Source organism: Gymnoscopelus microlampas (assembly GCF_963454915.1).
Source record: "Gymnoscopelus microlampas genome assembly, chromosome: 16".
Lineage (NCBI taxonomy): Eukaryota > Metazoa > Chordata > Actinopteri > Myctophiformes > Myctophidae > Gymnoscopelus > Gymnoscopelus microlampas.
The window spans coordinates 15,824,391-15,844,666 of record NC_139953.1 but is presented as its reverse complement, the minus strand read 5'-3'; the positions used below and the strand labels follow the sequence as shown (position 1 = coordinate 15,844,666).

At 41.9% G+C, this 20,276-nt stretch overlaps 1 protein-coding gene across 1 annotated transcript in view; it reads right to left on the bottom strand.

Annotated features, from left to right (window-relative positions):
• The window catches only part of nrxn3b (neurexin 3b), a gene marked incomplete at its 5' end in the record, with an annotated part of 438,909 nt that overhangs the window by 334,671 nt on the left and 83,962 nt on the right, over positions 1-20,276 (bottom strand). The window contains 2 exon segments of the mRNA XM_084082398.1: positions 4,078-4,402; positions 4,404-4,463. Coding sequence (XP_083938524.1) covers positions 4,078-4,402; positions 4,404-4,463 — 385 coding nt within the window.

Genomic DNA, 20,276 nt, shown 5'->3' with positions numbered 1-20,276 from the left:
GTGGGTGCGTTTCTTTTTCTCTCTCGGCTTTTTCTTTTTCTCTCTCCGCACAGTTTTTGTGAGGCTAGGGCTAGGGTTAGAGTTATAGGTATATTTTTGAGAGGTTAGGGCAGGAGCGTCAGTTCAGCAAAAGCTAAGGTATGGCAAGGTTAGGGTTGCCAACTCCCAGAGATTAAAATAAAGGACACCATATGCTATAACTTTCCATTCCCAATTGACGCCCCTCGGTTAGGGTTAGGTTTAGGCATAGTTTTGTCAACATCGTGTAAAAACCTGACGTTTCAGGGCTACCGACAGAGCGGCAAAATGTGACGCATTGGGAGGACATCGTACGGATTGGGGTCCGTTTCTACCCCCAGAGTTATATTAGCACCCAGGATTCTACTGTGTACTGTCACTTAGACCAGACCAATGATCTTAGATCAGTGTTATGCATATGGGCCCAGGGGAGGTATCATGGGTCAAGGTAAGCCACGACACAGACACACACACACACACACACACACAGAGACACACACACACGCGCACACACACACGCACACTGCACACACACACACTGCGCACACACACACACAAACACAGCTTCCACCAGCATGCCACAAAACCAGGGAGGGGAGAGCAGAGTGAATGACAGATGGAAGGTGAGTGAGTGAATTAGAGTGTTAGTGGTTATTATTATGGGTGAGTGGTCATGTGACATAATGGGCATGCCATGCGCCATAGTGAGCTGGAAACAACTGTCAGAGCTCCCGCAATGAAGGTTTAAGGGTTGCCATTTTTGGTTGTTTTCTCTTTTTAGGGCTCAGTGTCGAGGTTGAGGCCACCATCTTTGTCGGAAATTGTGGCAAGCTTCTGTCAGTTCTTGACGACAGTCCTCACAAAAAATGGGGGCTTTTTGTGTGAAAAATAAAAATAAAAATAAAAAAAAGCAAAAGGTAACTCCCCCTGACAAAGACAAAGAGGTCAAATCGTTTAGTTTGTTTTTCCTTTTTTTTTGGGGTTGTCTTTATTTGTTTAAGTTGTTGGAACTTCACAGCGATGTGGGTAAAAAAAAGCTAGAGTGAAAAAAAAAGGATGGGGGACTGTGGGGGGGAGGGGGGTAGGAATAAGAAGGCTTGTTGGCAGGTCAGGGAGGAAGTTGAGAAGAAGAAGTGAAGAAAGAACTGCCTTGGTAATACAAACCCATCTCCTCATTTTTTGATAAGAGTGTCTAGGATGAAACTCAAAGAGAACGAGTAAAAGAAGAGGGGGGAGGGGACACACGGCAAACCCAAAAAAAGACAATAAGAATGATATCTACCAGACAATGTAGTTTGTTTACCATAGCGTGTCCAATGCCTGATTGCTTTCCAGAAAAAGGGGGAAGAAAGGAAATCAAAAGAATAGTGAACAAAAAACGTTGTTAATAAAGGATGGAGAGAAAACCAAAGAACGAAAACCAATGATGAAGAATTAGGATGTTAGTTAGTACATTAGTTGGTTAGATATTGGTTAGTAGTAAATAAAAAATGACTTCTATCATGAATGAGTTAGTATTAAAGGGGATAAACACTACAGGATTTACTGCAGATTGCCAGAAACTGACAAAACCATCCTATACAAATGCTCCAGATCGGGGTCCGTGCAAAGCCCTCAGAGAAAGAGTAATGTTATGGGACTTTGACTCTTTGAATGATCCTTTAAATTTGTGTTAGGATGGCTTGATCCAAATCTTTAAACCAAACCTTGTAGTGTTTCTTCACCCGTAGCCTAATAAAGCGTGTCTTCCTGAGAGCAAATAGAAGTAGTAAAAGACAGAAAGTAGAACGGTATAGACAGAGAAAAGAGATAAACAGTCCCTCGGCTCATAACTTCTAAACCTCTAAGCTGCATGTGTGTGTGTGTGTGTGTGTGTGTGTGTGTGTGTGTGTGTGTGTGTGTGTGTGTGTGTGTGCGTGTGTCTGTGCGTGCGTGCCTGTGTGTGTGCGTGTGTCTCTGTGTGTGTTTGTGTTTGTGTGTGTGTGTGTGTGTGTGTGTGTGCGTCCCGGGGGGAACTTTGGGCTACAACCTTTTACTAACCTGTAGGGTGAGTTTTACTGTCGGCTTGTGTCAGGAAAACAGCACTTCCTTGTTCCTCTGCTCAGAGAGAGCAGGTTTAAGTGCTGTCTCATCTGGCAGACATACTAAAAGGTCGAACCAAGTCGATCAAGTGAAAAGAGTCCACTCCTCTCTGTCTGTGCAACACCACTATTCACTATTGACTGGCTCTACCAACGGTGACACGCACTGCTCTATATGGCCCCTGTAAGCCAGGCGGGCAAAGCTACACCCCACGGAGTGCTATTTGCAGTCATTAATTGATTTCATTAACGGATATACTATTTCAAACTTCCCCACTCTCATAAAAGGGAACAAAACTCCAAAGTGGTTAGATGTAATTTCAATATTTGCTCTACTTTCCGAGCCCTTACATCTGTTTCACATTAATTATGCAGCTGTGGGGTAAAAAAAAAGGGCCGGGTTTGTATGTACGCATCTTATTAACGTTCAGCATCTAGAAACATCTCATTTTGATTATCTTTTCCTTTTTAGGAACTCGCGTCAGATTAAAGACGCAACAAACATAGCTCCATCAAAACATAGCTCCGTCAAATGATAGCGATATGACCTAATCCACGTCCCAAGTTGCATTAACCCATTGAATCCGGGAACGCATCACCTGTGTCATTTTAGATTTCTTTGGCTATTCAAAAATAGCAGATATACATAGCTTGTAGATCTGCTATTTTTTTTAAATCATGAAAATGTGTGCAACATTTCAATTGTTGTTTTTTAAGCAGACATTTGTAACTCAAATCTTTGCTTCTGGGGGGTCATTGGAACTAAATATTTTACAAACGTTTGCTTTAAAATATATATAATCCAAGATTTGCACAAATGCTCACGATTTTTCATAAATAGCAGAACAAGCTTGCATTTCTGCTATTTTTGAATAGCCAAAGAAATGACACAGATGATGCGTTCCCGGTCTTAATGGGTTAAGAAAAGGCTAAGCGGTAAGTGACAATTGTGATTAGATACAGATGCAGGATCTGACAATCATCCCTATGTGTAACAAGCAATCTGTGAACGTATGATCGTCATCATGAGGCTTTACTCACGCTGCACAACTTTAAACTCAACGTCTATATTCTACAGATAGAATATAAAGTTTCTGACGGCAGGAAGATAGTGACAGCGCTGGATAGGAGTGTCAGCTTTAAGGGAGTGTAAAGCAAAGTAGAAGCATCAGATAAGTTTAATATAAGGGAGCTCAAGTAAGTTCAACACAGATAGGAAGTATAGAGAAAGATACCTACAGTAGCACAATAATGTATGTAGACTGATCTATCAATCACAATTGCCCTGCGTCTATACATGTATACAGTATATATATATTTATATATATACATTCTTCACCTATGTAGAATGGAAATAAAACGAGATGAAATCAAATCAAAAACATTCCATGTAATCGTAAAGAGATAAAAAAATGTTTTCTGAACCGCATGTGATGCAAAATGAAACAACCAATCAGAAGAAAAGTGACGGCTCTCTGCGAATTCTACCGAAGCCACTAAAAACTCTACGGCAAAATCGCAGCCTATATCGTTGGTTCTCAAAGTGGGGTCCGGGGACCCCCAGGGGTACTTGAGGGGGTTCCAGGGGGTACCCAGCTAAATAATGGACAGGAACCAAATGGACCCCTATGGGTCTGTAACTCTGAGAGTGTACAAATGGAACCAAATGGACCCTAACGGGTCCATTTGGTTCCATTTGTACACTCTCAGAGTTACATTAGCATTGATTTTACAATGTGAATTGGGGTCCCAGAGATAGAAATGCCATTAAACGGCGGTCCGTAGCCCCTAATGCATGTCAAACTGGGGGTCCTTAAAATGTATCTTTTCAAATGGGGGTCCGCGGGCTAATAAGTGTCCATTTGGGGGTGTCCTTGACATGAAAAAGTTTGAGAACCACTGGCCTATATCATGGTCTCCAAAATTCCGCCCGGCAACAAGCCGCCACCCCCCCACCCCTTCCCTCCCCACCAGTTACCTGTCTCAGGTTGCGCGTGACTTTGATGTCGTGCCACGAGTTGTCGTTGAACTTCCCGTTGACCGGCTCCACGATGGCCTCGAAGGCCCCCGAGCCCAGGTTGATGACCAGGGAGACGGCGCCGTCCTTGAGCGCCAGGTTGACGTAGTCGGCCGACTTGCCCGTGTGGAGGAGGAGCCCGTTGCGCTGCCACGTCTTGAAGGAGAGCGTGATCTCGTCGCTGCTGCTCTGGATGGGGTTCTGCGAGAGGTCGTAGCAGAAGTACTCCGAGCCGCGGAAGGTGGCGATGTTCTCCTCCCTCGCTGGAATGACACGGGACGGAAGAAGGAAATAAATAATTGGTTACATTAAAAGCGGTGGGGTTTTTTACCAGCTTGCAAAGCATGCTGGTCTAAAAAGAGACTGAGTCTATAGTCAACACTTTCTCAACACTTTCTCGACACTTTTTCATCATTGGATGTCCTTTAAGCCAATGGGGATACTTTCCCATACTCTGAACGTACTCGTACCCGTCCTCCCAAGCTATGGTACTACAGTAGACACGCCTCTCGCCTCTCTGGCAGTGTTGCCAGATTCTGCGAGAGAAATAGAGCATCGCAGTTGCGCAGAATCCGGGTGCCGGAAGTAAATACTCAATGCATTTTTCCCATTGACTTTTCCAAAAATATTTATATCAATGAATTTAAGCCTAGAATCAAGCTATCCAGGATTCTGGTGAATCATGACCATAAAACCTTTTTTTCTGTGATTTTTTAAATTTTATATTTAATGATATGATATACTATGTTTAATAAATACCCTTTGTTTTGCCGTTTTCAAAAAAGTTTTTTCACAGAATCAAACGTTTTATGGTCATGATTCACCAGGATCCTGGATAGCTTGATTCTAGGCTTAAATTAATTTATATAAATATTTTCGGAAAAGTCAATGGGAAAAATGCATTGAGTATTTACTTCCGGCAACTGGAAGTGGGCGGGAACTGCGACGCTCTATAAGCAACAGGTCTAAGCCAATGGGGAGCCAGCCACTAGCAGTGTTGCCAGATTCTGCCAGACAAATCAGAGAAAACAGAAAGCAAGCTGGTATACATGACTGAGTCATGTCTTGTTTTGGTAAAAAATCTCAAGCACACCTGCATTCATGCTATCGCTCTTATCCCCTTTTAAACGTTTATTTTTATCTACTAATGCCAAATAAAAAGTTTAACCACTTAATCCCTGTATTTTCTTCTACAAAAATAGCGAAAATAGGCTAAATACTGTACACGCTCAGATGTTGCGAGCTTGTAGATACTAATGACATAAATGACAAAAATAGGGACGCCTGGTTGAAAGTGGTTAATATACATTATTTTTAATAGGGTAGAGAAATTGTCCCTCTATTGGGAAATGAGTGCGCACAAAGAACTGATCTAGAAAATGATATTCATAACTTTTTTTTGGTCTAGTTGTATACTGTATATTGCAATAATAATGTGTGGTTCTCACAAAATCCCAAAGGCACGCATGGTGTGTCACGGGCACACCATGTGTCACCGTTTGGGATCCTCGTCTAATAACGTTCAACAAGGTAATGTGTTTTTCTCAACTGGGTATTTAGCACATCGGGCCGAAGCCAGCCGCTGTGCACTGGTGAATAATTCACAATGTTTGTCTCAGGAAATGGCTTTCCTCACGAGTCCAGTATTACGTACAGTACATGTAAAACTCTCGGCGGACTTTCGCTGAAAATTACACTTCCCATGAAATGCATGCGTATACTATACATCAGCGCCAGCATTATGTCGCGTATCCATACATACCCCCACACTTTTTTTAATGTTTTAAACATGAAACGGGCCCTGGCTGGCGTCCTTCCCAGGCCCACTGCATCAATCACGGCGTGACCTAAATAAACATGAGAACTGTGTTGCGTCCCGCGAGGTAGCGACAACAAGATCGATGGTCACATCAAAGTAACACATCTGCGGGGAAACGCATCCATAATCTGCCATAATCACAGCCACGATAATCCCCCCCCCCCCCCCCGTTCAAGTCCACATCATAAAACCCTATCTGTGTGACCGTGAGATGAGGTCTCCAATGCCGCCTCCAGACAGACAGACCACTTATGATGGAACAATACACCCTGCTAATGGCATACATAAATCAAAATGCAGCCCGTTCTCTGACTTTACAGTTTCATATCAGTCGACCGTCGCTATAGGAAAGAGACTTCCTGGGCCCATTCTTCACACGGTGCAGGGGCATTGCGGGGAGTAAGTTGAGATGGTGGCGGACAGAGAAGCTGAGGTATGGAGGGTACAGGAGGGGAACGGGGTGGACAGGGACGTGGCTGAGGATAAAGCAGGACCAGTGGTGGAAGAAGTACTCAAGATATTTTTGCTTAAGTTAAATTAGCAATACCCAATATAAAACATACTCTGTTGCAAGTAAAAAAGGCCTGTGTTCAAAACGTTACTTGAGTAAAAGTGCAAAAGTATTGGCGTGAAAATGTACTTAACTCATTGAGTGCCCAAATTATTATTATCTATTTCTGGCCATTACAATTTTTATTTTTTTATTAGTAAAAAAAGTAAAAAATAAGTTTAAAAAAAAGTGCTTAGGAAGCGAGATACAGCCTTTTTAAGTTATATGTTAAACAAGGAGTGGATGGAGCTGCAAATCTTCAGATGATGATATCTTGGGTTAAAAAAAAAAAAAAAAAACTCAACACCGTAGCGCTAAAACACGTGAAACACGTTAATGGCACTCAATGAGTTAAAGAACCAAAAGTAAAAGTACTAATAGCAAATCTACAAGCCTTGTAGATCGGCTATTTTCAAATAGCCTATGTATAAAATAGGGCTAAAGTGGTTCACGTGTGTTTCATAATAATCATAATTTATATCTGCAAAGTAACTAAAGTTTTCAAATAATTGTAGTGGAATAAAAGTACAATATTTGCCTCTGAGATGTATAGTGATGTAGAAGTAAAAGTACTGAAAATGGGAAATACCCAAGTAAAGTAAACATTCCTCAAAAGTGTACTTAAGTACAGTACTTGAGTAAATGTACTCAGTTACTTTACACCACTGGTGACAGGGACGTGGCTGTGAATAAAGCAGGACCGGACAGAAAGAGTGAAAGAGAAAGAAAGAGACAAAGCGGCTTCAACATGAGAAGTTCTAGTGGATCATAGTTTCCGTGTCTCTCTGTGATCTGCGACGTGACCGTACTCAGCCCGGTTCTCTGTGTGTGTGTGTGAATCTATTACAGACAACCAGGTCAGACTCAAGACTCAATTATTTACAATGTGTGTGAAGCAGGATAAGGCGCTATTTGGAGGCAACCGCCACGGCGTCAAGGATACGCCCGGACGGTTTCCTTCTCCTTTTCAAAGCGCATATAACTGCAGGGGGCGGACCAGGGGGCATGCTGGTCCACATTCAACAACACTCTCAATTCATTTCAGTTTCCTTTATGGTAACCCGGGAACATTAGTGTGTCACACGTCGACCCACGAGTGCCATGAGTAGAAGGAAAATAACCCTGATAGAGAGGGTAGAGGCAGAACAAGATGTTCTGTGTGTGTGCGTGTGCGTGTGTGTGTGTGTGTGTGTGAGAGAGAGAGAGAGGGCCAGAGAGAGCGTGAGGAAGAATAAGACTCAGAAAATAAGAGATACAAACAAAAAAATGGTATGATGATGATGAAGAAGAAGAAGAAGAAGAAGAAGAAGAAGAAGAAGAAGAAGAAGAAGAAGAAGAAGAAGAAGAAGAAGAAGAAGAAGAAGAAGAAGAAGAAGAAGAAGAAGAAGAAGAAGAAGAAGAAGAAGAAGAAGAAGAAGAAGAAGAAGAAGAAGAAGAAGAAGACAGGATGATGATTCCGGTCAGGAAGTAATTCCTCACATGGCATCAAACTCACAACTCTCTCTGTTTAACGTGCATATAGGATACGAGGAACAGGATGGCAAGCAAACAAAAGGCTCTGAAAGCCTTTATGTACTAGGGGAATAAATAGATACCCATTCTTCCCACTGACACACAGCACTGTACATTGAAAATCAAAAACCTCCATCTGTTTGTTTTCCGGTCAAATTGCGCGTACAATTCATGGAAAGGCCTGAAGGTTTGTATTTTTTTTAGCAAAACATTTCAAATCAAGCATTCACCATTTAAACCCTTTTAAGTATAGGGTTTAAATTGTGAATTCTATTGCCACAAATAGCTGATCTACTGTACAAGCTCACAACATGTCGCGTTGTGAGCTTGTAGATCTGCTATTTTCGCCAAATGTTCTTATAGCACTATAGAATAGGGACGCTAGGCTGCCAGGAGAGAACGTAATAATAATACTAATGTGAATATGGGACTTGCCAGAGATAAAGCAAGTGTTGAGACTGTTGTGAGTCCCCCATCAATCTTTAGGACTAGTGGCTTTAGCTCGGGCCATAAATCACGTGAAGAAATGCTCTCTCAGACGGCTTATGAAACGTTGTTGGATGTACCGTAAATGTGGATGTATTCCTCAGTAATCTTAATGTCTACTTTGAAATTCCTCTCACCCCCTTGGCTCTATAGTGAAAGCCCCGATGACAAATGGCATGGGGCGAGGCTGAGACTAGCTGTCAATAGCAGGATGACTGTCTGCGGGGCATGTCAGCGCCATTCCTTTCACTTAGAGAAAAAAAAGCAATAACGCATGGGCAATTTTGATTCTAAACCGTCTTACACCATCTTGAGGTGCATTGTTAGATTAGAGGATGCTGACTAATGGTGCAGCTAGGCAGAGGTGTCGAAGGTGAAGTGAAGAGTAAAAACCTCATGTCTCCATACATCATTTTTTTTGCTATTGGTCACACGTTACGTCTCTCTGTGAGTTTTACAAATATTTAAAAACTTAAGCCTATGATAATTTTGGACATTTTTATAAATAGCAAAAATATCCGATCTACAAGCTCAACACGTTGCGATGCGAAGCATTGAGAGCTTTCAGTTCTGCTATTTTTGGTATTTAAAAAATGAAAAGTATAGAGCTATATATATATATATAGAGTATAGAGACGAATCTCATCGCTCCATTAAGGCCCATTGAAAGTGTTAAGTGTTCAGATGGGTGTATTTTTAATGATCAATCGATTGTTTTCTGGCTTGGATCAGTGGAACCAAAGTAGCATACTTATTCTTATTATTCTCATGTATTGGTATCACTATGAAAACACACAATTTTCAAGGTTTGAAAGAAAAAATACCAGTATTTTTTTTTTACATAATTTCTTTTTTATATTCATGTTTCGGGGGGCCCACTTGCAAGACCCTCGCGGCCCACCAGCGGGCCCCGACCCACAGGTTGGGAACCAGTGAACCGATAATCCTGTCAAGATACAACCCCATGCAGACACCTGATCCCGTCTGCTCTCACCTGACCCCGGGGGAAGAGAGGTCGTTCCCCCGGCAACCCGCCCGTCCATCCCGCACACTTTAATTAGGCCGTCTGTCGGAGGATCGCTGCTCAAATGTCACGAGCTCGCCGAAGGCCTTCAGAGGGAATCCTGCTCACATATTGTTATTAAAGTTGCACAAGAGGACCGGAGTGCAACAGTGCAGCAGGTGTTTGTGATCTCGTTAGCAGCTACAAAGGTATACGGGGAAAGACCGTGGCGGAGGAAGTACTCCCGTTTCTTTTTTTTTTTCATTGAGTAAAAGCAGCAATAGGCCTACCACAACCAAAACAATACTCTGTTACTAAGTAAAAAGCCTGTGTTCAAACTTTTACTTAACAAATGTATTGGCATTAAAATATACTTCACTGAGATTATACACACTTGAGAGACCTCACAGCTACTCTCATGAAATGTTTCGTAGCACAACAAGCACAGAGTAATATGGATTACGGTGGATGTTATGCGTCATCCAAAGACCTATTCTTACAAATTAGATGTGCTTTGAGGATAAAAACTGTCTCTGTGCCAGGAATATAAACTGAATATTTCCAGGTAGCTGAAACTGTCCCAAAAATGGATTATATCATTTTGGAATAATCCATTCAATTTAGGGAGTAATTCACACGGCAGCATTCTGGCACCAAAATCTGATGCAGCAACAGATGGCTCTCGAATGCATCGGATTGAATATTTACTTGTCGAACTGCTGAGGTTGGATAGACATTTAACCCATTTAGATCGAGATCTTTCCCTAATCTGTCTCATTTTTAGATTTCTTTGGCTATTAAAACAATTGCAGATCTACAATCTCATAGCACGGCACAGAGTGCCGCGCTACGAGATTGTAGAGCTGCAATTTTTTTTTCAATTGTGAAGATTTGTGCAAATCAAAACATTGTGTAACTCAAATCTTTACCCCAGGGGGATTCTACAAATGTCTTCTAAAACAGTTTTCAGATAAACTTATTTTCCTTGACTCGGAAGCAAAGATTTGAGTCACAAATGTTCCCTTTAGAAAAAAATATATATATTCAAATATTTGCACATAATGGTCAAGGTTTATCAAGCTCATAGATCTGCTATTTTTGAATGGCCAAAGTATAAAATAATGGTTAAAGTGGTTACGCAGATGCGTTCCCGGTTAGAATGGGTTAATGAATTATTTCCAAAAGAGGGGAAAGCAATTAAACCTGTCATGTTCTTGCATTGAACTGTTCAAACGCCATGTTAGACTGTAACATACTGTGCAGCTACAAAAGGTCCAGCTGTCATTTGAAGGGCTACCAGTCTTTGTTATGGCATGTTTAAGCTCTGCATATGTATCTTTAATTATAAAGATGTAATTACAGTTACCATGCCAGCCATAAAGGCGATCGATGCAACATCCCTGCTATGAATAATAGAGAGAGCAAATTGATATAATGTAATATGTGTGCACCTCAGCAATATTAAACCCACTGTAAGTGTATACTGATCTATAATAACCAGGGGAAATGTATTGCCTGTTGAGACATGCTCGGCGGCAGATCTGTGGCTTTGGTATCGATCATACAGCCGGGTCATTTTCCCTTATTTTCTCCATAGTCATCAATATTCCATTTGCGTTCTGCCTGCCTCTGTGCGCCAGGGCCAGGGGTTCGATTTCAAAATCCACTGGAAGCAATTAGCTCCTTCATTACCATCCTCCGTTCCTGTTTTATGCCCCCCCCCCCTCCCCTCCCTGACACCCGGGTGGCATGAACCTGTTCCCGAGCCCCCTGACTCCGTGGGACTTTCCAGCTGCGCCAGGGCTGTCACCTTGCCACGCTACCACGAGCGACCTTTGACCTTCTAAAGATCAGGGCAGGGTATTAAATTGTCCCTGCGCTGCAGGAGGTGACGGACCGGATGAATATGCAGAGGGTATAAGGGAATGAGTCTGACTATGAGATTATTGAACGGGGGAAAACGTGATTATTGTTTTTTGGCAAAAGAGTGATTTATGCTTTTAGTGTCACCAACAATAGCTGGTCTAATAATACATCTGGCTATTTTTTTTTTGCATAAAGCTCCCCCTGTAATGGCACTGTGATTGTTATTGTGGCAAAGGGGGTGACGGAGCCTTTAGCCAGCGTCTCTAAGGATGGTAGCTGGGCTGCTATTGCTAATGTTAGCAGGGCTTCACCTGTCGATTATCTTCTCAGTGATTCTATTTATTACTTTTTCAATTTTATACATCGTTGGTGTCAGGAAAACTCATCTCTTAATCTCCATATTTTAACTTTTTGTGTTTTTTCGTAAATGAATGTCCTACTTGATCATACTACAGCGTCACACAAAAGTTTTAAAAGTAGAGGATCCACAAGCTCGAAACGCGGTGCGAAGCGTCACGTTTTGAGCTTGTAGATCTGCTACTTTAGCTATTTTTGCATTTAAATCCTGAAAAGTAACCGTTTTGGACGACTAAATTGACAAGTCTGTTAAACCATGTGTTGTGAGATTTGCCTTTCAGGTCTGTTATTTTTGGCATTATTGAAAATCTGTAATTTTATTAAAATAATGTACTTATTATAATCGATTAAATGGAACAGCTACACCCCTAAATGGTAGCACAAGTTGCCTGTGCTGTGTACTCAAATCATGCACACATGGCCACACTTGGAATAACATAGAAGCTATACATAGAAAGCTCAAGACTCATGAATCATGAATCATGTGACAGCCTGTAGAACAGTAGTCCTAATAGGCTATAAGATTCACCAATATCACTCCACAGAACATGTTCAAATCAACACATCTCCTCTCTCTCTCTCATCTTTTCTCTCTCGTTGACACTTACAGTAACCTGTCCCATGATTCTGCACGCGTTTGCATTATTTGTTAAAAAAAAAACGTGGCATCGGTCGGTCTTAAAGCCTATACGATTTGCAGTCTGCTATGCTGACTGCATGCTAACACAACAGCTAACGTGCTAACAGCGCTATGTGCATCATCACACAGCTCAGCAGCCAGCCATCACATGTCAGGAGAATTTGGAGCATCCTGGGTGATGTGTCCCTTCACAGCCGGCAGGCAGGCACCACCGTCACACAGTCTTATGCTGGAGGGAGACACAACTCTGTAGACTGTATACCAGGGGTGGGAAACCAGCTCTTTTTTCATCTACCAGATAATCAGACTGGGCTATATCATAGTGAACAATTGAGTTCCACCACTGGCTATTATTGTGGTGAACAATTGAGTTGACAAAAAAAACTACTATTATTAACTGTTATTGCTTGATGTGCATAAAATGTTTCACCCTCAGAAAGACAGAATTTCCAGAATTACCAGAGGAAGTCGACAGAAAATCGACTTCTTCTTCTTGCTTGTATTATTCTAATTAGCAGCCTATAATACTGTACGTAAAAGCAATGGTGGTTTTCACTGTCTGGCAGTGACTGGCACTGGGTTGGGATCACGCCAACCTTGGACAACAGCGAAGTGATCATGTGCCCGCAAAGGTTGCCCATCCCTGCGGTCTACCATAGCTAATAAAACGAATGAAAAGAGCTGACCATGAGCGGCCCTGGGCTCCCTCGGCTGGTGGGGGGAGTGTAGCGCCCAGGACCAAATTGGCACCGGGTGAAAAAAGGGTTACAAAAAAATCGTGGGATGAAAACTTTAGAGGATGAAAAGAGCTGACCATTCACCATCTACAGCACCTGGTGTAGCCACAGTACGTAGTGTTTCTAAAATCGTCTATGTCGGGTGGAAACCTTGTCCAAAACTATTACTTTTCAGGATTCCAATACAAGAATAGCAAATGCTTTTGTGTGAAGCTGTAGTATGATCAAGTAGGGTGTTCATTTACGAGACAAAAAAACGTAGGGTTTCTGACCTACCGCGACGAAAAGTTTGTATCTTTTAATTCAAAAAAAGAAGTTTGGGCAATTTTCTTTTTTTATTGCTATAGCGAGGGCACCTGGTTGGCTCAACATGTCGACATTATACTGCAACTTCCCCGGGCGTGAAGCCACCTCAAAAACCTGCACTACATGACTCACCAATTACTATACTCCGCTTTGTCTGGAAAAAAGAACGGAAAAATCAAATTCCGCCGCAATAATTTCGAGTGCCCGTCGTGACCTCATGTGAGCAAACAAGTCAAATGACTTGACCCAGCTGAATTTATGTGTCAACTCTCATGATGAAAAATAAAAAATCATCAGTGTTAATTCTGCCCGTTTGTAACTAGTGTACAAATGTAACCAAAATGGGAGGGTCCATTTGGTCACATCCGTACTCTCAGCAGTGGTGTAAGTATGCTTACTCAAGTACTGTACTTAAAGGGACATTTCACCCCTGGAAGAAAATGACCCAATGGTAATGAAGTTTAGGACTCAATTATTATTATTTTTGTGTATGATCTGTGTTTTGAGATATCTAGTAATCTTCTAACTTCTCGTGACGTTATTTACGTCACGAGATGTTATGTCATTCCTTTTCCGCACTACATGTTGTCTCGACGCGTCTCACACAGACCAGCTCCAAAGACCGCCCCAATGGGGTGTCCCCACACAGTCACTCCCATTAGCTGCGCCCCCCGTTGCAGAGTGAGACTTTACTTTACCTGAGTTATCTTCTGATAGTTGTACTTGAATGTTGACATGAAATAATAATCCTGTGTAGTGTTTCATAAGCGCAAGCGTGAAAAAAAAAAGACAGCGTGGAGAGGCAGCGCTGGTAAACAAACCGTCGCGAAAGGCTAGGATAAAAATACCAAGGATTCGACAGTGATGTCACTACTATGCGACACGGAAGTAGAACTGCATGAAGATAGCAAGGATTTGACAGTGATATGACATCACTAACGAATCCTTTGACATATATGTAACTAGATGAACATGTGCTAGGTTCACGTTCTTCAGTCAGTGTTGCCAGATATTGTGAGAGAAATAAGCAACCAGGTCTAATAAAACAAACCCAAAAGAGGATAACTAGGCCAACTTTACCTAGACATGTACATGGGATATTATATATTTGAAAATTGCCGATCTACAAGCTCACAACGCTTCGCTACCCATTGTGAGCTTGTAGATCTGCTATTTACAAAAAAATCTTGAGGGGGAAAAAGTGCAAAATGTGGAATATTTTTGACAAATATCTGTTAGGGGCTCCCTGGCACAAATTATAATTTCAGATGGGGGACTGTGGAAAAATACATGAACATGTTTGAGAACCACTGGTTTAAACAACAATCAAAACATTTGGAAACAAGCCCAAATATCAACTACATTTTAGAAAGAAGCCGCTTATAATAAGCAGACATGGCAACACTGCCATGCTGTTTGAATGTTGTCGTTGGAGATCACACCCACATAGAATCTCCCCTGCCACAAGGAGGGGCAGTAAACCAAAGCATTATGGTCATTGTAGTAATGCAGCAGTCCAGTCAAACCGTAGTCAAACACACAGATTTCATTATTTTTCTGGCCATAGGGTGCAAACTTTAAATGGTGCTACTGTTATCTACTACAAATACTATTACCATTGAGTGATTGCAGTTTCTTCCAGGGGTGAAATGCTCCTTTAAGTACAATGTTGAGGTATTTTTTACTTTACTGGAGTATTTCCAATTTTCTGTATTTTTACTTCTACTCCGCTACATCTCAGAGGCAAATATTGTACTTTTACTCTACTACAATTATTTGAAAACTTTAGCTACTAGTTACTTTGCAGATATAAATTATTATCACAAAACACACATTAACCACTTCAGCCCTATACACATTTCGGCCATTTGAAAATAGCCGATCTACAAGCTCACAATGTGTCGCATCGTGACGCATTGTGAGCTTGTAGATCTGCTATTAAAAAACTTGAGTGCTTTCTACTTTTGGTACTTGCCGCACATTTTGATACCAATACTTTTGTACTTTAACTCAAGTCAACTTAGAATGCCGGACTTATACTTGTAACAGAGCATGTCTACATTGCAGTATTGATACTTTTACTCAAGTAAAAAAGTACGAGTACTATTTCCACCACCGACTCTCAGAGGTAAATTAACCCTGCATATATTTATTTTACTGTGTATCTATCTGAGGAGGTTCCGCTGGAGTGCCACCCCTGTCAATTCTCTTTTTCTGTCTTCCTTTCCTCCCGTCTAACCTTGTGAGGCTGCGGTGAACTACTTGTCTCTTTGGGTCTTTGATGTTGACGCTGCACTGGAGAGGCTATACGGAGAGACAGGAGGAGGAGAGGAGGAAACAAAGAGGAGCAGACACAGCGGGAGAGAAGGGTGAAGTATGGGGAGGGGTGCAGACAGAAAGAGATATAGGCAGTTTGAATGGCTCTCCAGAGAAATGGAAAAGGACAGCCTGATGTGTTAAGGCTGAATAGGGTACCCCCTCCCCTGCTCTGTGACCCCTGGACCGATCAACCTTAAAGGAGGAGTAGTTCACCCAAAAATGACGTATTTTCTATCAATTGCACACCCTATGAAGCCTTGAATCCATGGATTTATTTTTGTTTTTGTGGCATTCCAAAGCCAATGATTTGATTCCCGTCTCCTACCGGCTAATGTATACAGTATAGGAGACACAAAGTAGATTATTTGTGTCTCCTACCGGATACACACGCGGTCATCAAAATATTGGCTTAGGAATGCCACAAAAACAAAAATAAATCCATGGATTCAAGGCTTCATAGGGTGTGCAATTGATAGAAAATAAGTCATTTTTGGGGTGAACTCCTCCTTTAATGCCAATGGTGAAAAGTATATCGTAGCTGTCGGGCAGAAACCTCTCATCTCCATATTCTAACTTTTTGTGTTTTTTTCCGGTAAATTAACGCCATACTACAGCGTCACACAAAAGCATTTAAAAGCAGCAGATCCACAAGCTCAAGACGCGGCGCAAAGCGGCTCGTTTTGAGCTTGTTGTCGATCTGCTTATTTTTATGTTTTTGAATTTGAATCCTGAAAAGTAACAGTTTTGGACGATATTTACTCAAGTACTGTACTTAAGTACAACTATGAGGTACTATTACTTCACTTGAGTATTAACATGCGTAGTCTACTCCACTACTATGTCAGAGGCAAATGTTGTACTTTTTTACTCCACTAAGTTACTAGATACTAGTTGCTTTGCACATCCTACTATAATTCTAGTAACCTCTGTCTGTCCGTCCGTCTGTAGTGGTGAGTGAGTGAGTGAGTGAGTAGGTGAAGCTACCCGGTTCTCCCCACTGGCTGGACCAATTGCTCTGATTTTGCACACAGCCATTGACCATTACCATCTGAACTTAACTGTGAAGCCCGTTTTTCAATTTCATCAAATCTCATCAGCTTCTTATTAGCGTTTTTGTGTCAAACACTGTCGCCATGGTTACGGGGCTGCCCAGCTATGGGACGAACTGCCTCCCGGGTTGCCAGATCATGTGCGCATATCCCCCCACGGATGCGTCGACCGGGTATGGTCTAGTTTAGATTATTAATACAATAGGTGGTCACAAAACACCATCCAATATACTGTACTGTAAACACACACACACACACACACACACACACACACAGCTGGAACATTAACGCACAGTAAGTGCCGCTCTGTCTGCAAAACAGAGAACATCCTGCATTCAGCATAATTAAAATAAACCTGTATTATGTCTATATGTGGTATAGCTTACATTGTATTCATTATTACCATGTGTGCACTTTGTCTTGCAAAACACACACACACACACACGCGCGCGCACACACATGCGCGCGCGCGCACGCACACACACACACACACACACACACACACGTTACATCTTTATTGCTCCATGGGGAAGCAAGCGCAGACATTTCAGCTAGACCTATTTTCAGTGCTACATCGTAGAGCAATTACAGCACGATGTAAATGTTAATGTTTATTTAAATGCGCTGTGATTTGTTTCCCTTTTTATGTTTTTGAAATTGTTTAATAGCTCTGTATTCCAAACCGCAAACATTGCTGTACAGCAGGGGTCTTCAACAGGGGGTCCGGGGCCCCTCAGATTTACTACAGGGGGGGGACACAATCTTTGAGTGATAGGATTTTTTTTTTTACATTAACCAACTTGAACTCTACACACTGTTCTGAGGGGAACATTAGCCGAAAATAGCCGATCTATGTGAGCTTGTAGATCGGCTATTTTCGGCAAAGAGGTTTGGTATGGGGGGGAAAAACAGACCAAGTACACGTCTTCCAAATATTGAGGGTTTGCGTACGGTTAGACTGTCTGACATTAACATTAATCCAACACAACAATAGTCTATGAAGCTATCTATGAAATCTATGAAAAAGTTTAATCTGCGACACCATTTTTATACAATATGTACTGGGGGTCCCTGCTTCATCTATCTCTCAGCTAAGGGGTCCTTGGACTGAAAAACGTTGAAGACCTCTGCTATACAGTGTTTGTTTGGTAACAGGCATCTCCCCGTCTCAGCATTCTTTTTTTGTCCACGGCGCGGTCGTTGCCACGAAGCATGACTCATCGGCATGAAGCTCCAAAACATTCAAACATTTCACTATTTAAACGCGTAATCTGTCTGCACAGAGGGTGCAGACAGAACGTCACCCTCTGCAAAGACCTGACATAGGACTCTCCCCCTCTACTACTACTGGGGCTGGCAGAGAGAGAGAGAGGGGGGGGGTGAATGTACACAGAAATACTGCCATGTCTGAACAGATCAACACCGCTGCTGGGGTTGATGATGCCGGTGACAGCATGCAGGGCCATGGGTATATAGCCTTGATTGGGGGGGGGGTAGGAAGAGGGGGGGGTTGCTCCATGGAGTGAGTGATAAGCCTGGGAGTGACAGCGGGGAGGCGGCGAGATGGGTTTGGATGATGTGAGTGAAGGATGAGGGGGGGGGGGAGGGGGGGGGGGGTGGAGGAGAGGAGAGGGAGTAGTGCCTGAAGGATGGAGGGAGGTCTGACGCACACCGGGGTCCAAATCCCATCAAGTGAGGCAATTGTGCGGAGCAAATATCAGAGTGAGTGGTGATGGTGGTGATGGTGATGGTGGTACAGGGTTGGGGCAGGATGGAGAGAGAGACGGAAAGAGGGATAGCAGTGGTGGAAAGTGACTAAGTACTGCACGTGTACTCGAGTGCTGTACTTTAAGTACGATTTTGATTACTATAAGACATACGTTAACCGCTTCAGCTCTATTTAAACTTAGGCTGTTTGAAAATAGCCGGTCTACAAGCTCACAACGCGTTCGAAAACACGCTCAGATCGCGTTTGAAAATAGCCGATCTACGAGCTCACAACGCGTCGCGATGCAAAGCGTTGTGAGCTTGTAGATCTGCTATTTTTAAACGCTTTTTTAGATACATCTTACACATATGAGAACTGAAACGGAAACATTTTGCATAATGAGTACTTTCTACTTTTGGTACTTACTTTTGATGCCAATTCTTTTGTACTTTTACTCAAGTACATTTTTGATTCCGGTTACTTGTAACAGAGTATTTCTACATTTGCAGTATTGATACTTTTACTTAAGTAAGAAATGTGAGTACTTTTTTTCCACCACTGTGAGAGAGAGAGAGAGAGAGAGAGAGAGAGAGTTGGCGACTTGCACTTTTCTTTCACAGATACCTGGCGACTAACGGTGCAAGGCAATATCAGCCACGTTTAAAAATAGAGAAGATAGGGGTGTGTGTCGTGTGTGTGTGTGTGTGTGTGTGTGTGTGTGTGTGTGTGTGTGTGTGTGTGTGTGTGTGTGTGTGTGTGTGTGTGTGTGTGTGTGTGTGTGTGTGTGTGTGCGGAGGGGGGGGGGGTCCTTCCGTTATCTTTTAGATGCAGAGGAGGTAGAGGAAATGGAGCAGAGAGAATGAGTATAGATCGCTGCAGGAAGAGGGGCCAGGAACCCCATTCCTTCCTATCTTAACGGCATATCATTATAACTGTATACGGTTATAATATGGTCTCTCTGTAAGGGTGGAAACCTCATATGTCCAGAAAAAAAAAGTTCACTTTTTAGGATTCAAATTAAAAAAACAGCAAAAAAAAGTTGCAGATCTGCAAGTGTGACGCTTTAGTATGATCAGGTATAGGCCGTGAATTTACTAAATAGCTTAACCCATTCAATACGGGAACGCATATCTGTGTCATTTTAGATTTTAGCTATAACCATTATTTCATACTTTGGCTATTCAAAAAGCCTATTAATTCTTTTTTTTGGGGAAAAAAAATCGAAACAGAAAAAGTTAAAGGACAACTTTGTTTTTTTTACAACCAAGGTTTATGTTTTAGCTTGTAATCAAAGTAAATAAAAGATGAGTGTTAAACATTTTTCATTTACCGCTTTCTATAGTTTTAGCAATTTTCACAATCTTTTTTTACAGTGGGCGGGGGCATTCGGGCAGGTGGCTAAATATGTATTTTTTACACAATAAAAAAAGTCTGTGGTCTTTGATGGCCAGATGTGAGTTATTATATATATATATATTTTTTATATAGAAGAGCTACTGTAAATAATAATAAATAAATCGCCGGGTTATTGTGTAAAAAAAGACATATCTAGCCACCTGCCCGAATGCCCCCACCCACTGTAAAAAAGATCCCGAAAATTGCTAAAACTATAGAAAGCAGTAAATGAAAAATGTTTAACAATCATCTTTAATTTACATTAATTAAAAGCTAAAACATAAAACTTGGTTGTAAAAAAACAAAGTTGTCCTTTAAGAGGTTTCTGCCCGACAGCAACAATATAATCATAATGGTATATAGCATATTATGGCGGTGGAGTTTCACACCTCGCTCCCCCCCACCCCCATACG